This window comes from Lissotriton helveticus, chromosome 6 (assembly GCF_964261635.1).
Source record: "Lissotriton helveticus chromosome 6, aLisHel1.1, whole genome shotgun sequence".
Taxonomy (NCBI): domain Eukaryota; kingdom Metazoa; phylum Chordata; class Amphibia; order Caudata; family Salamandridae; genus Lissotriton; species Lissotriton helveticus.
In genome coordinates, this window is record NC_136067.1 from 151057001 (window position 1) to 151073732 (window position 16732).

General features: G+C 43.7%; 1 protein-coding gene across 2 annotated transcripts in view; it reads left to right on the top strand.

Annotated features, from left to right (window-relative positions):
- TOGARAM2 (TOG array regulator of axonemal microtubules 2) overlaps positions 1–16732 on the top strand; it is a 315487-nt gene that overhangs the window by 113577 nt on the left and 185178 nt on the right. For both annotated transcript variants that reach the window (XM_078647517.1, XM_078647518.1), the window contains 2 exons: positions 3801–3988; positions 6115–6271. In XM_078647517.1, coding sequence (XP_078503643.1) covers positions 3801–3988; positions 6115–6271 — 345 coding nt within the window. The remainder of the gene's footprint in view (positions 1–3800; positions 3989–6114; positions 6272–16732) is intronic.

A 16732-nucleotide genomic window follows, 5' to 3' on the forward strand; every position in this document is an offset into this window, starting at 1 on the left:
GAACTTTCAAGACGTGCTGCTTTTGGCTGGAAATATAGCAGCGTTGTAGACATAGCTAAAGTGAACAACTAAGCAACACAACACTACCATTAAATCATAACAGGGCACATCACAAGAAACAGTCAAAACAGATTGCAACACAAAAACTTCAGCACAATAAAACTAAATCACTGAACACATCACCTATCCAACATAATGCCACACAACAAATGTGAACAAACGTTCTTGGCAAACATTACCATCTCCGGAACCAGTTTTTCTAATACTGTGGTAAAAAGCGTTTAATTGCGCCAGTCAAAAATGTTTTGTGATCCAACCCTTTGTCTTATCTTCGATGTGAAACCTTACGAAGGGATACGCTCTGCCTGCACAGTGCAGGCAGCTGGCTACACTCTGCTGGAAGTGCTAATGAGCCCCGTGTGTAAAAGGTCTCTTAGGACATGCACTGTTTCCAGGGCTCTGTCACACTTAAATTACAAACCATGTATTTTTTTCAATGGGTACAAATCCCAGGGCTTGCAATACTTTTGAGCCTCACTGTATGTGCCGGTGTGAAGTGTGTAGGCTACGAAGAGGAGTCCAGCAGGACCTCACGGCGGAGAGGTTTTGTGGGTTAAACTGAGTCTCCTCTCAGGGCTGTGGAGCTGAGGATTTTGTTGTAGGGTCTACACATTGGCTTGTGGACGGCTCAAAATAGACCACTCCTAGGGGACACTGTTTGCATCATCCGCTTCGCCTCACAGGCTTCTCATAGAAACCTTCACCTCTTTCATCTGCAGTTCACTGGTCTGTGCGGGAGTAGAGTGCTTTGTGGGCGAGTGAGTTGCCACTATTGGCTAAGTGACATTTTGCCAAATCCCCATCCACCTTGCACCCTTTAGAATCACAATTTACCCCAAGTACATTTCACCTCCCTTTAAATAAAGAAGTGGTGCAACCAACTCCCATTTGCCAAAAACCAGGCACAAGCAGCCACCCTGATCTCCTTCTTCCAGTTATAGGTTGAGCAAGAGAAATTTCATAGGGGTGGCATGCCAGAAGCCTGATTGGGCCCTAAGAGTAAGGCTAAACCATGAAAAGGGTTCAATCTCCAGGATCTGCATATCCTGCCCAGTCCCTACTACTACACAGGTGGCACTTGCTCAGGCCTCACACATCAGAGTAATCCCTCAGGTTACAAAATCCGCACAGGCTTAGGCCTCAAACAGAAGAGCTATCTTACCAGGGTACACAAATAAGACTCTAAATATAAATATAATTATAAACAGCAGAGCTTTCTGCCGGTGTGAGAATGTTGTAGTTCTGATAAATCAGCGCCTTTACACTCTCGGGTATAAGTGCGCTCTATAAATATTATCCTAACCTATAAAAGTGAGATGTGCCAAGATGTGTGCATTGCTGCAGGTTTTGACCCTCTTCTCATTCCCCACGGCAATTCTCAGCTATTTACAAGGACAATAAGGTACAATCTTTGTCCAGCCACTGGAGTCAGCCCTCCAGTCATTCATCCTCCCTTCTTAACTTATCGGCTAACTTATGAGGCTAATGTCAAACCGTTCCAGGGTGCTGGTTCAGGACTGAAGTAAAACAAACTGTCCAAGCAAGCATGTAGTATGTCCAAGTGTACTTAATAAAACATTTTCATAGCAAGATGTACATCTGAGTTTGTAAGGATCCTCTTTGTTAAATACACAAAATCCAGAAGTACAAATAAACATCACAAAGTACATGTTAATCAAATAGAGGATCCCCCCAAAAAAGGCGAATGGTCTTGCAGAAATCGGATAAGAAGATTTATTCCTAATTTACCTCTTTTGTAGGCAGGGTGCAGATGTTTTTGCTCAGAACAGCAGTACAGACCTGAGTGAGGTGTTTGGGAGAGCCTGATCAAGTTCCATGGTCATCTTACTATTTGATTTACAGATTTTAGAAAGTGATGTATAGAACCAAGGATCGTTTCTGTGTTTGGTAAGGGTATACAACGAAGGAAGATGGATGAGTAGCATTCCTGTAGAACAAGTCCGTCTATAGTTTGGTTGAGACTGTTGATGGGAGCCCGCATTCTTGTAAGCGAATGAATGATGTCGGAGTCTTGAGATATGCAGTACCCAGTCATGCACTTGCTCTTGGGTGATGGGGCAGTCTTAAGCTTCTGTCCACAGGAAACAGCATTGAGGATAGTCTGTAAACTACCTCATGGCAACCCTAATTCTAATGAAAAGTAGGGTAACCATAAGTCGGAAGGAAGAGTTGAGATCTCAAGGGTTTCTTTAACTTGGGGAATCCATTTTCGACTCTTAAACTTAGTGGTACAGTATTCCACTGGGAAGAAGCTTGAACATTCCAAGATGTTCTGCCTCATTCCTAAAGTTATGGTTAGTAGACCTTAGGCTTTGTTGGTAGCAAGAAATCAGCATCTGACATCAATTGGGCAGACACCATGGCACTTTTTGTGGACGTGGCACAAGGTTTTTAATTGGGATCTCTGTTTTATTGGTAGCCAGTGGAGAAACCTTAGTGCCAGTGTAGTGTGATCTTCCAGGTTTAATGTTAGACAGGATATGAGGATAGACACAAATGTATTCAGTCACAAATATGTTAATATGCTGGAAGTCAGTGCTTATCAAGTGTGCCACAGCGTTGGAATACGTACTGCAGGTAAGCAAGGCATTGATTTATACATTAGGCCGGCATAGATTTAGGCAGGTGTGCATAGCCTTGGCTTACTTCCTTATCTGGTTCATTATTGACCCTGTTAGTATTGAGTGCAGAAAGGGAACAGTGTTCCAGTGCCATCTAATGAGTAAATGCAGCCAAAAACTGGTGCATGGCAACCGAGAGAAGCAAGCAGGCAACCACCCAAGAGCATGTGTGACTCTGAATCAATGCACTGTGCAGAGATTAGAGCAACTGAGCGTGCCTAGGGAGCCTGGGTGCTGGCACCCATTAACAAAGAGCGATTCCCAAGGTTTAATCATTTCTGAAGTTTTGCCTTCTTTAGAAAATAAGTTATAAGTATTCATCACTCCCTACTCTGACCTATAAAGGTTGTTGTGTTCTGCCTACACCTGAACATCAGGCTCAGGCAGTCAATCGCCATTGAGGATACAGTTTATTATTCCGCATCTATAAATGATGTATGTTGAAATAAATGCAAGGACAAGAAATGGGCAACTGACCATATTAGCCCAGCGTAAGAAAGAGGCTGCTTATCACATAAACCCATAAGAAGCAGAGTAGATGCTTTGTTAGTCCAGTCGAAGAAAGATTTTCCTTACTGCTTTAGTAAAGCAGAGGGTTCCAGAGACAGTTGTTCAGCAAGAGAAAGAGACCAGTTAACCATCTTAGCTGTGAGATGAAAAGGAACTTCTGACCTAGTTAGCCTGGCCCAAGAAAGCAAAGCACAGCGCATCTTGCCAAGTGCAAGAAAGAGATTCAATGACTTTGTTAGTCCAACAGGAGAAGGTGGATGGGCAAATCAGCTCAACATAGAAATGGGGGTAATGAATCATATTCGCAGAGCACAAGAAATGTCAACGACTATGTTAGCCCAGCATAACAAAGGAAGCACTTGATTGTGTTAGACCAGACCAAGCAAGGGAGTCAATGAATATGTTAGCAAAGCATAAAAAAAGGGAATCGCAGACCATGTTTATAAAGCATGATAAAGGGATCCTCTGACTATATTAACCCAGCACTGGGCTTGGAGCGGCTGATCAGAGTAGACCAGTATCCACTCTCCTGTCTATGCAACCATAATTTTAGTGTCTGTGATTAACTATATGCTCCTCTCTATACAGAAAGAAGAAACTTGGACTCTGTCCTGCCTGGCCAAAAAACCGAGCCAGTTGCTGTTGTGAAGCCCAGTGGAGCCCCGGCAGAATCCGCCCCCCTGAAGACTATCTTTCTCAACACTGCAAAAGAGGGAGATCCGATACAACTCCAGCAGAACTCCAGTGAAGAGGAGGGAAAGGAGAACAATGGAAGGGTATGTAGCTGTTTCAAGGATGATGAGTGTTACATTCAAGATAGTAATGTGTTGTCCATGTATGGTACAGCCTCCTCTTGTGTGTCGCCTACATCCTGTGATTTGGTTTGAACACAACATTAGCAAGAGACCAGAAAGGGTGAGAAAGGCAGCCAACAAAGGATTATGACTTATGACGGTCTGGTTGACCGCAGTGTGACATGTTGTTTGAACAGGGTTGGAAAACTTGCATCTCCTGACTTGTATCTGATTTTTATTCCATAATGACCCCCTTTAGTTCTATACTTCCACCACCAAGCGCAATGTATCTAGCAGAGATCTTGTAATATAGCCATGAATAGGACCTTGATGATCATTGTCGATAGTTAATGGAGGTCATTTACATGCAATTATTCTGGGGTAGCTTATTACACAGGGTAGCTGTAGGGTGTGTATAGTCCTTGCAAGTGCAATATCAATCAATTAATCAGAACACTTGTAAAGCGCACTACTCACCTGTGGGGTCTCAATGCACTGGGGGGGGGGGAGTGTTGCTACTGCTCGAATAGCTTAGTCTTCTGAAGGTAAGCAGGTCCTGGGTCTTCCGTAGGAGGATGGGGAGGGTGTTCCAAGTCTTGGTGGCGAGGTGGGAGGACGATCTGCCGCCGGAGGTCGCTCTTTGGATGAGGGTGGCGAGAGCGAGGTCGGCGGAGCAGAGCGGAGCTGGCAGTTGGGGATGTAGAAGCTGAGTCGTCTGTTGAGGTATGCTGGTCCGGTGTTGTGGAGTGCCTTGTGTGCGTGGGTGAGGAGCTTGAAGGTGATCCTCTTGTCGACGGGGAGCCAGTGCAGGTCTCTCAGGTGGGGTGTGATGTGGCTGCGGCTGCGGCAGGGGGTGTCGAGGATCAGGTGTGCAGAGGCGTTCTGAATCCGTTGTAGTCGTTTCAGGAGTTTGGCCGAGGATTCTGCGTAGAGGGCGTTTCCGTAGTCCAGCCTGCTGATGACGAGGGCCTGGGTGACCGTTCTTCTTGTTTCGGTGGGGATCCATCTGTAGATCTTGCGGAGCATGCGGAGGATGTTGAAGCAGGAGGAGGAGACGGCATTGATCGGCTTTGTCATGGAGAGAGTAGAGTCGAGGATGAACCCCAGGTTGCATGCGTGGTCGGTGGGTGTTGGTGCTGTTCCCAGTGCAGCTGGCCACCAGGAGTCGCAACAGGCTGAGGGGGTGGAGCAGAGGATGAAGACTTCTGTCTTGTCAGAGTTTAGCTTCAGACGGCTGTTTTTCATCCACTTGGCTGCGACTGTCATACCGTCGTGGAGGTTGGTTTTGGCGGTGATGGGGTCCTTGGTGAGGGATAGGATCAGCTGGGTGTCGTAGGAGATGATGTTGAAGTCATGTAGTCGGGCAATGTGGGCGAGCGGCGCCATGTAGATGTTGAACAGGGAGGGCCCTGGGTACGCCGCAGATTATCTCTGTGGCTTCAGAGCGGAAAAGGGGGAGGCGGATGCTCTGCATTCTGCCGGAGAGGAAGGAAGTGGTCCAGTCCGAGCATTGTCTCGGATCCCAGCGTCGTGGAGGCGAGTACGTAGGGTGCGGTGGCAGACCGCGTCGAAGGCTGCTGACAGGTCCAGGAGGATGAGGGCCACGGTTTCGCCGTTGTCCATCAGGGCTCTGATGTCATCGGCCGCGGCGATGAGGGCAGTTTCGGTGCTGTGGTTGCTGCTGAACCCAGACTGGGATGGGCCCAGAATGTTGTTCTCCTCGAGGTAGCGGGTCAGTTGTTATAGGGTAGGTCACTGAGAACAGAGTTGGTGAGTCCACCATCATAAAATCATAGATCATAAAAAGAGAATTGCCGGAACACAAGAGCTCATGCATACATTTGTAGTTATTGTTTAGAGAAATTCTCAAGGATAGACAGTACGCGAGGTTGTCACCTGGCCCACCAAGCCCTAATCTGGTGAAATCATGATGACTGCAGCACAAAACTTGAATAAAAGGACCAGCATGAATGCCAATGGTCTTGTGAAACCACCTCTGTAAGGTACAAATACATTCATCATGTTGTTATAATAATAGATGCTCATTCATACAGCCCCGCAGCAAGAGCTGGCACTGAAGTCTTATGAGCAGTCTTTTCCACCTGCAGATCAATTTCACCATATCCAAGTCTGCTCAAGACAAGATGCGCCAGAGGCGGATGGAGGAAATGGAGCACCTGACAAAGGAGAGAGACATGAAATGGTCCCACCTTCAACTGAAGGATCGACTGCAGAATATGGACTCCGGAGGTATCATGCAAAATGGTGAGGCACTAGTAGTATTTAGCTGTTGATTGGCTGGCTGTTTGTTTCTCTTCATCCCTTGATGTTACACACTGAAGAGAGTATCCCAGATTGTGAGAAGAGGTTTGGCGAGCAAGCCGAAGACTTTCCACCTAATTGCTGAAACAAAGTAACTGTCTCAGCAGTCACTAGACTACTTACGATGAAGATTGTTTTTCAAGGAAATGGCATACTAATGAATGTGATAAAGACAACAGACATGGTTGGGGAGATTGCAAGGCCAGCAAAAAAGTTGATTAAGTGTTTGTCATTTCCATTAGGAATCTCAGTCTATGCCATGCTTTTTTGTTCCTCTGATACTCTTTCAAGCTACCCACCACTCTCTTCTTTCCTTGGTCACTGATTAAGTTATGTTTCTAATCTGTTCGTTAGTTTGTCAAAATTAGAACCACTAAATTAATATCGAATGTTTACTTTGTATCACTGTAGTAAACTATATTTGTCATTTTAGGTCCGCAAGACAGAATCCATTTACTGATACATTTACAAAATACTTTAAATATGGCATGTTGTTTTTAAATTGAGATTCGTGTCTGTCTCGTACCAGTCTTTTATTAGACTGGCGCAGATGGGTGAGACCCGTTTTATTTGCAGACAAGAGAAAATAGCGATGTGTTATGAAATATTTTGAATGTGTAAGAAATTGGGTTGTTTGTTGACTGGGGTGAGAGCCCTTTTCAAGCAGCAACCACATTCCTTATCAGCGTGAGGCACAAGCCAACCCTAAATTAACCTGTGCTCAACCCTCTGGTAGCTTGGTACAGAGCAGTCAAGATTAACTCAGAGACAAAGAGTAAAGTATTTGTGCCCAGACACAGAGGGGGCAGTTCCTCAAGTAAGGGACAGAACAGGCACTGATAGATGGAACAGCCGGTTCGAACAGTCGGATCAAAGGAGATTCCAATGTTCAGATGAAAGTGCCCTCACACACCTGCTAGGGTGTCATGCTTCATCATTGGGTGCTCCTCATCAAGCAGGCACTGCAATGCCTGACGGGCCCCTCGCTGGGGGCTCTTTGATGGAGATCTTCTGAATATAAAGCTGTATGATGAGTTCAAGTAAGGGGGTAAAATAGGGTGATGAGGAGGTGATATTAAAAGGGGCTAAAGGAACCGATGAGACATTTTAATTAACTAGTGGTCCCTTGACTCATTAAAAAAAAGATGCTTTCAGAGGTGACAATGTACCACAGTAACTATAGTGTGCGTAGGGTGCTTCACGCAGCGGTGGATTGGATGGGCTGGCAGAGCACCTTAAGTCCACTTCCAGGGGCCCAGGCTGGTGTGGCACCAGCTGGCAGGGTAGACTCACAGATGGCAGAGTGCAGGTTCAAGGGTGTTGGAAGTCTGTTGTGTCCTTGAGGTTTCAGTTCAGGAGGCCAGCCAGCTTGCCCTTGGAGTCGTTCTGGGTTCAAGCGATGCAGATCCCGTCCTTCTCACCTAGGCAAGATGGCAGCAGGCAGCAGATCAGTACTGCAAGGCAGCAGTCCTTCAGAGCAGTAGTCAAGCAGAGTGGCAGTCCTTTCAGCAGCATAGTAGTCCTTTTTCCTGGCAGAGTATCCACAGGTCCAGAAGTGTACTGGAGAGTTGGTGTTGGGAGGTCCAGTATTTATACCCAATTGAGTGTGGGTATGTAGGAGGAATATTGTCAAAAAAGTTTCCCCTTTGGGCGAACTTACAAATAGCCAACGCTTATACCCACATCATTCCACATACCATTAAATTGAGCAACAAATAAGGAGCAAAAATGATAATAATAATAATAAGTTCATAAAAGTGTACAATTTATTCAGTATATATTTTAAAAAAACAATATACAGTGTTACACCAATAAAAATACAGTTGTACACAAAATGATTCTACACACAGTGGGACGAAAATAAGTAAAATGGTTCCAATTAAAACGAGGTGAGTTCACTAGTCAAAGAACATAATCAGACTCCAAACCATATGTTAATATCGTAATTGGAGTAGTTGTTTCCAACGACTTAATGTGTCAAAGGTCAAAATTGCATCAACGCGTTTCGGTTTGGCACTTATCTCTAAAGCCAACACCTTCTTCAGGATTAAAAATCAATTCCCACAAACAATATAATGCATCTGAAACAGGAAATATGGTACACAGCATAAGATACACATAATAAAACTTTTTTTATATAAAAAGAACACATTACATTACTATACACAATATTGCTCCTATACAGAGTGCTCAAAACTAAGACAATACTATCATACATTCTATTGCATACCAAATCATTTATCAATGTATAGCAATTGCAATTAGATCAGAGCACACTAGATTATTTTCCTCAATACACATAGACTTATTAATCACCCCTCTAAATCATATTGTAAAAAGAGAGAGCACAGACTCACTATGTGTTACCTTCAAGACCATGTCAAGTCTGTTGATATTCCTTATTGGAAATGACTAAATTGCCACCTAACGGCCAACTTATCACAAAGGGCAGCTACCTACATTTGGTCATAATGCCTACACAGATTAACAGGAATATAGGGTATTTTTACCTCATAGCGGGTCATACAAGGACCTCAGACCTTTAGGCTTTGTTCACGATACCATGTAATGGTCATCTAGACATTGAGATTGAAAAATACAGATATTATGTTATGCTGCACCATAATTCATTTGGGCATGCTATAAGCGTTTTTTAAATTCCCATACTTTACACACCTATGTCAGGTTTGTAGATCCCGTGTATTCGATATTGTAGAAATGCAAGGTAGTAAACAGATGTACTCCCCAGTTTTCTCTACAGGGAAGAAAGGAATACCATTTGTTCCATTCATTTATGCGTTTATCTACATTAGCTTAAACGGCAAGTAGGTTGCTCTTGAGTAAAACTTTCTGGCAATCTAACGTATCTACACAGCGTGCAGAATATTACTGTTCAATTAATTGCTGTTTTTATAGACAGTAGCTGTTTGGTAAGAACAGCGCACAAGTTGCTCTTACATATATCGCATTCTGCCAGAGTGCGCATACCACTGTACAATCGGTATTCTCGTAGACAGTGGCTGTTTTGTAAACATAACGCGCAAATCGCTCTTACTAATCGCGTTCTGTCAGAATGAGCAGTCATGTGTATTTATAGAAAAACATGAAACTGCATTCATATGCCTATATTGTGTCCTAACCGCATTATGTCCCCCAAAACAGACGGTTGATACGGAGAGTGATTTCATAGGTTAAACTCAAGGGTAGTTTAGTATTACTTTTTACTGTTGGTATGAGGCATAGAGACATCTGAACGCCTTAACCCAAGACAAACTTGCTAAACATAAATAGTTACCTGGTCGTTTTTCCTGTATGCGCGCAAAAAGTACGCTTCAAACAATAGTTTGCCAATTTTTTAAAAAGGGTCGTCAGTTTAAAATTTTCGAACTAATCACAGTCCCCATACGTTGCTAGACCGCCCGCAGTCTGAAAAGAAGTAAAGAGAGGCAGGTTACTTAAGTTTCCTCTCTCCTATCATTATCCCCTTGCCTAGCAATAATGTCATACCTGCTTCTTATGCGTAGAACGGCAAATCTGGTCCAGAACCTCGCACCGTAAATGCGGAAAAGCCATACTTTTCCTCCATTTTATACCCTAAATCTCGCGCGTTTTCACTCCGGAAATTACACTCATACTACTTTATCTATCCGGGTTTGGCTGACTCGAGCCAGTAGATATCAACAGCGAACTGGACTCAAAAGAGGACAGTACCGCTTCGGTTATTATCAGACTTGGGCCATTAAGTACGGACAGTGAGACTGGACTCAGGAAAAGTCTTGTTTCCAATTGCTAATGTCGCATATCAACACGAGCTGCGACATTGCTATTTACAATAGAAAACATTCTTTATCGTTTGCTACAATAAACAGAAGACTATCATCAGGGTTGGTTATCTTCGCATTTTTTAAGGATACATTCTATTAATATGTCTATATGTAATTTTACTAACCATTTATGTGCAATCATATGTTCTTATTGTATGCGATGTTCAATTGATAACATCTTACAAGATGGCCGCCATTAACAACGTTTCATCCCCCCGAACTATAGGTGTGGAGTGAGATAGTTCTAATTCATTAATTAGACTAAAAAACTGTTTAATCTCACTCCATACATTTAATAAATGGCATGTTCCCTTTTATACAATTAACATTGGTCGTTAATCCTTGATATTTCAGAGTAGTGTTTTTAAGTCACCTTGGTATACCACAGAACTTAGAGATCTTAGAAAAACTTGCAAAAAGTTAGAACGCTCGTGGAGGAAAGATTGGGCCCCCATAGTAAAGCTGCCTATAGATTGGCTATTAGGACTTATAAATCATCCCTCAAAAGAACCCAGGCGGCCTTTTTTGAAGAGAAAATTAAAACATCCTCCAATTCGACCAGGGAAACTTTTCAGATAGTGAAAGAGCTCCTTAAGGTACCTAACCCCCCGAGTTTGCAGGAGGTTTCAGGAGCAAGATGCAACCAATTAGCGGTCTTCTTTGATACCAAAATTCAAAATATATTAAAAACTCTACCACACAGTGATCAAGCTCTCGATCCTGATGATTATTATGCCCCTACATCTGGCCCCTGTCTGGACTCCTTTGCTTTAATATCTAGAGAAGATTTCTGTAAAGCTCTGACCTTCATGAAAAGTGGATCCCCTTCTGACCCTGCGCCTATGCATATCCTTAAGCGGGTCTCAGCCACCATTTCCCCCCTAGCAACTGATCTATTAAATGCCTCTTTTACCCAGGGTATTGTTCCCCCCAGCTGGAAGCAGGCCATGGTAAAATCCCTCCTAAAAAAACCAGAGCTGGATCCATCCGACTGGCCAATTTCCGTCCAATATCGCTGTTACCTGGGCTCAGTAAGATTGCGGAGAAAATAGTCAATCAGCAGCTTTCTTCCTTTTTGGAAAGTAACAAGCTTCTACGCAATTCCCAAACGGGCTTCCGCCCAGGCCAGGGCACTGACTCCGCCCTGATAGCGGTGGCTGAAGAGGCAAGGTGCATCTTGGATTCAGGAGGATCGGCTGTTGTGATCCTCCTGGATCTAAGTCCAGCCTTTGACACGGTGGACCATGGAATCTTAATTCAGCGCCTTGTCAGGCTGGGAGTGTCGGGCACGGCTTTGCTTTGGTTCACATCTTTTTTGAGTGATCGAACCTTTCAGGTCTGGGAAGGCAACGCACGCTCTAAATTAAACCCCCTCCATTGTGGGGTCCCTCAGGGCTCTTCATTGAGCCCTACTCTGTTCAACGTATATATGGCCCCACTGGAGGACGTGGTCACTCCCTTTGGGATTAAAGTAGTCACCTACGCGGACGACACCCAACTAGTCGTCTCGCTCTCCCAAGAGGACAAGTGTTCTGAAAATCTTTTTGCCTGCCTCTCGGAAATACACTCCTGGATGACTAGATCATTGCTCAAATTGAACGGAGCCAAGACAGACCTCATGCTCTTGGGCCATCAGTTAACATCCTTACCCAATTCCATCTGGCCTGCCTGCCTGGGGGATCTTCCCGCCCCAAAGAATGAAATTAAAAGTCTGGGGGTTTGGTTTGAGCGGGACCTTTCTTTCTGGATCCAAGCGAAAAAACAGCTGCCGTTTGCTATGGCCTTCTTCGCTCTGCCCGTAAGATTCTCCCCCTTCTGCCATTTCATTTTAGGAAACTGCTAATCCAGGGGTTAATATTGTCAAGACTGGATTATAGTAATGCCCTGTTTTTGGCGGCACCTGAAGCAACCATTAACACCCTCCAACGTGTTCAGAATTCAGCAACCAGGCTGCTTACGGGTGGCTCAGTCCGATCCTCAGCCAGACCCGCACTTAGATCCCTTCACTGGCTGCCAATACGTAAGAGGATAAAATTTAAGTCTCTATGCATCACCCACAAGTCTCTACAGGGTAAGGGACCCCCTATTCTTAGGAGACTGGTCTGCCCCTACAAGGCCACCCGGGCCCTCCGCTCTGACCTTGGAAATTTGGCCAAGGTCCCTAGAGTGAGGAAGGCTCGTTCTGGGGGTTGTCGATTCTCTGTGAATGCGGCATCACTGTGGAATGCCCTTCCTGTTAGGATTCGAACAGAACCCAGCTACCTGAAGTTTCGAAAGCTCCTAAAAACATTCCTCTTTCCCCAGCATTCCTAATCAACGGTGCCCTCCCCTTAGTTGGCTCCTTGTTCTACAGCGCTGGGATGCTTTCGGGCAGCCATGCGCTTTACAAATTCAATTTAATTTCATTCATTCATTTAATTTCATTTCATTTCTCAATCAATTCTATTAAAACAACATAAACATGCTTATAGGAGATCTCACAAAGAAGTTTTTTTTTGTAGGAGGAATACACAAAGCCGAACTGTTAAGTACACCCTGTTATGTGACTCAGAGACAGGCCGCAGGCACCAAATGGCTAAGGCAAGAAAATGCCAACTTTCTATAAGTGCCATTTTCAGAGTTGTGTCTTAATATCCAACTTCAAAATAAGTTAGGATTTTTCAATACAATTGCAGAAATACCCAACATGAACTGGTTACCTTTTCTCATTTGGAAATTACACTTCTAAAATGTAATAAGGTAACTCCAATGTTATCCTATGGGAGGGGTAGGCCTTGCAGTAGTGAAAAAATAATTTAAGATGTTTTCACTATCAGGACGTGTAAAACGTAAAAGTATATGACCTACATTTTAAATACATTGCACTACCCTCTGGGCTGTCCAGGGCCTACCCTTGGAGTGACTTTTATATATATTTAAAAGGAAGGTTTTGGTCCTGGCAAAAGGTTTACTTTGCCAGGTTGAAATGGCAGTTCAAAACTACTGCACACACACAGGCTGCAATAGCAGGCTGAGACATGTTTAAAGTGCTAATTAAGTGAGTGGCCCAATCAATGCTGCAGGCCCGCTAGGAGCATTTAGTTTTCAGGACCTGGGCACAGGTAGTGCCACTTTCCTAAGGACTTACAGGTAAATTAAATATGTCAGTTTAGTGCAAGACAATCAAACATGTTTGAAGGAGAGAGCACAAGCTCATTGGCAGTGGTAAAGTGCACAGAGCCCTAAGTCTAGCAAAAACAAATTCAGCAAAAACAGAAGGGCTGAAAGCAAACAGTTAGGGGGATAACCATGCCAACGATGCCAGATCTAACAGGATGCTTTTGTTGTAGAGACATATGGATTAGAAGATGGAATACAGAATTTACACTAAGCTATAAAATGGTTAGCCTAGCATCCCATTAGACGTTAGGGCTTGCTCCCAAGAGGAGAGGCATAACAGACCTAATTTAATCTTCAATTAAAATTTGATTGTGGCTAAAGGGCAATTTTCAGAACTCCGTGACCAGAACTTACCCAATAGCAGGTTCAAAATAGTAAAGTGCAACATTTGCCCATCATCCTATTCCCAAATCAGCACTCTCAGCCCAAATACATATTTTAGTGGCATGCAGTGCTTCCACCTAGTGAGAAGTTGAGATAATCAATGAGTTAGGTGAGAAATGCTGTATTTTTTACTCTCGCCCTGATGAAGGACTCCTGTGAATTGCACCTTTGTGCTGAAATGTTGACACAATTTATGTTTTGATGTGGCCCTTCTTCATCTAGTACAATCAGAGAGAACACAAAATTATAATTCTCCTTCATGTAGTTTGATGTTGACTAGCCAAACATATTTTTGTCTTTATTCTCTTTCTCAGCTTCACGTTTTCACAGTTCACAAGCCGTGCATCAATATACTCCAATTTTGTAGATCCACTTAAATATGTGTTTTTGTTGAATTAAAAATGGGACCACATAAAGTGTATCTTTGGTTGTGGTCCTGAATAATCTTTGCTAACAATGGCTTTTCCATCAGGAAAATAGCTATCGGGCTCTGATGGCACAATGTTGAACAAAGATTCAGTACAGAAAAGACACAACTTATTTTGTCTGGTAATTGTATGGATGAATTTGGGCTTGTACCCAGCTAGATTAGTGTTACCGTAAAAACACACAATGTCCTCAATGGTCTTAACACAGATATAGAAATGTGGTGAAATGTTGGCTATCAAAAGGGTCAGGTACTTTCCAGAATTTGCTACAACAGGAATGGGATTTAGCAGCATGTTGTGACTTGTATTTAATAACAAAGAAATGCTTGTCTTGGGCACCTCAGTTCTGTGGAGGAACAAAGAGGTATCTGTAGTTCTTCTCCAGAGAATAGTGGCTTCCCATTTCCTTTGTTTGCATACTATCTTAGTTATTGCATTTTCCTGCTACAAGCACGTGCCTATTAAAGCTTGCAAATATTAGAAGTGAAGGCCTGAAAGTTACACAATTTTGCAGATTTAATGTATTATGCAAATACGTGTGTAACCTGCTAAGCTTCCTATATGGCGTGCTACATATGTGCATGTGATGTTGGCTTTGATGTGTGTTCTGCTTAATTATAAGCTTATTTATTATATTTTATTATATCACAATGTGCATCTTAACATTGTAACACTGCCACTTCCAATCCATTCCAGCACGCAAATAGTCATATAGTTCTATTTTTAACCTATTAGGGCCTATTCACAGTTTATTTTGGAGTACAGAAAGAAGTACAGTCCTATAATACTTTTTAACGTACTACATACTTTTGTGCCCTCTTTGCACTTTAGGGTATTGGCTGTTAGGGGCTGATGTAAGAATACATTAAAGAGTACTCCTGCAGTACTACTTCCTGTACTCATTATTGCTTTTGTGATCTACAATGCTTTGTTATCTGGCCTCATAATTATTTTGAAGTAGTGCTGTTAGACCTGGCATCTTTGGTGCGCTTTCCCCTTCTTTTTGCTTCTGACCTCCTGGTTTTTGACTGTGTGCTGCATTTTGTTTATGGTGGTTTTCGATCTGAGGGCACTTTACCACTGCTGATCAGTGCTATAGTGCAAGTGCTCCCAGTGTAAATTGTGATTATGATTGGTTATCCATTGAGTGGCATATTTTATTTACTGGTAAGACCATAGCAAAATGTTTGCAGCACTAATTGTGCCGCCCACATGAGTAGCCTTGCAAACATGTCTCAGGCCTGCCTACACAGTGTCTGTGTGTGTGCAGTTGTAAACTGCCATGTTGACCTGGAAGTGCACCCACTTGTCAGGCCTATACCTTCCCTTTTACTACATGTAAGGCACCCATAGGGTAGGCTCAAGGTAGCCCCATGGACAGGGTACAGTGTATCTGAAAGCAGTAGCGGCTGCTAGTGGACCCAGGTGGTGGGGCAACGGGTGATACGAACAAAAAACTCTTATCTGAAATGGCCGCCGCTGCCTCTCCTCCGTCCTCTTCTTCCTGTCTCTGGTCCGGCAGCAGGAAGGAAGCACCCAGGCCCCCCTGATCGTTGTTATTAGTCTGAACGCCGTGGATCGGGGATCAGATGGGGAATGGAAGGCTGGGCATGTTCCTCGCCAGGCTGTGCATTACAGCCTGGTGGGGAAAATGCAAAATGTGCATGACTGTTTGGCCGGCCCAGAAAGGCCGGCCAAACAGTCGTTCGCACTTAGGGAGTGCACAGTACTCCTTCCCCATGCACTGACTGCAATAGGAAAACTAAAATGATAATAACAATATGTTACTATCATTTTATTTTTCCATTTGAGCAGCGAGGCGATGAATCTCTCCGCCTTAGCCAGTGTCTGAAAGGTAGGACATGTATTGGTCACATGTCCTGATAGTGAAATATTGCTAATTTCGTTTTTTTACTATCTCCCTTATATGTTATCATTGGAGCTGCCTTATAACCTCCTACAAGTGTAACTTACATTTGGGAAGAGATAGAGATTTGGAGTTTGGGGTCCCTAAACTCATAATTTAAAAATACATCTTTCAGTGAGGTTGGTTTTTAAATTGCATGTTTGAAAATGCAACTTTTAGAAACTAACAAATTTCTTGCTTTAACATTCTGTGCCTCTGCCTGCCTGTGGGATCCACGTCTGGTTTAGACTGACATTTGGGCTATTTGTGCATTTACTCTAGAGAGTCACACAAAGGGAGCTGAGGTGTGCCCTGCATATCCTGATGGACCATCACCAAGCTGATGGGTCTTCCTGAGCAAGAGTGGTGTGAGTGTCTGTCACTGACACCTGAATAGGGCTGTGCCTGTCCTCACACAAAGCTGTCTCCACTCCCCTGTTGTATGTCTGGAGCCAGGTCAGGCAAAAGGCAGGGTCTTGTGCACTACAAAGACTTTTCCTTGAAGTTTGTCTACTTTAAAGACAGAAACTGGTATAAGTACTGGAGCTGTGACACCATAACTTCAGAACTCTTCTGGACTATGAGGGGATTCGGCCAAAAAGACAAGCCGGAGAAGCTGTAGGAGGAGAACTGCTACTCTGCTTGTTGGTGTGTTGTGTTGGCCTACTGGTTGCTGCTTCTGTCTTGGGCAGACAAAGGACTG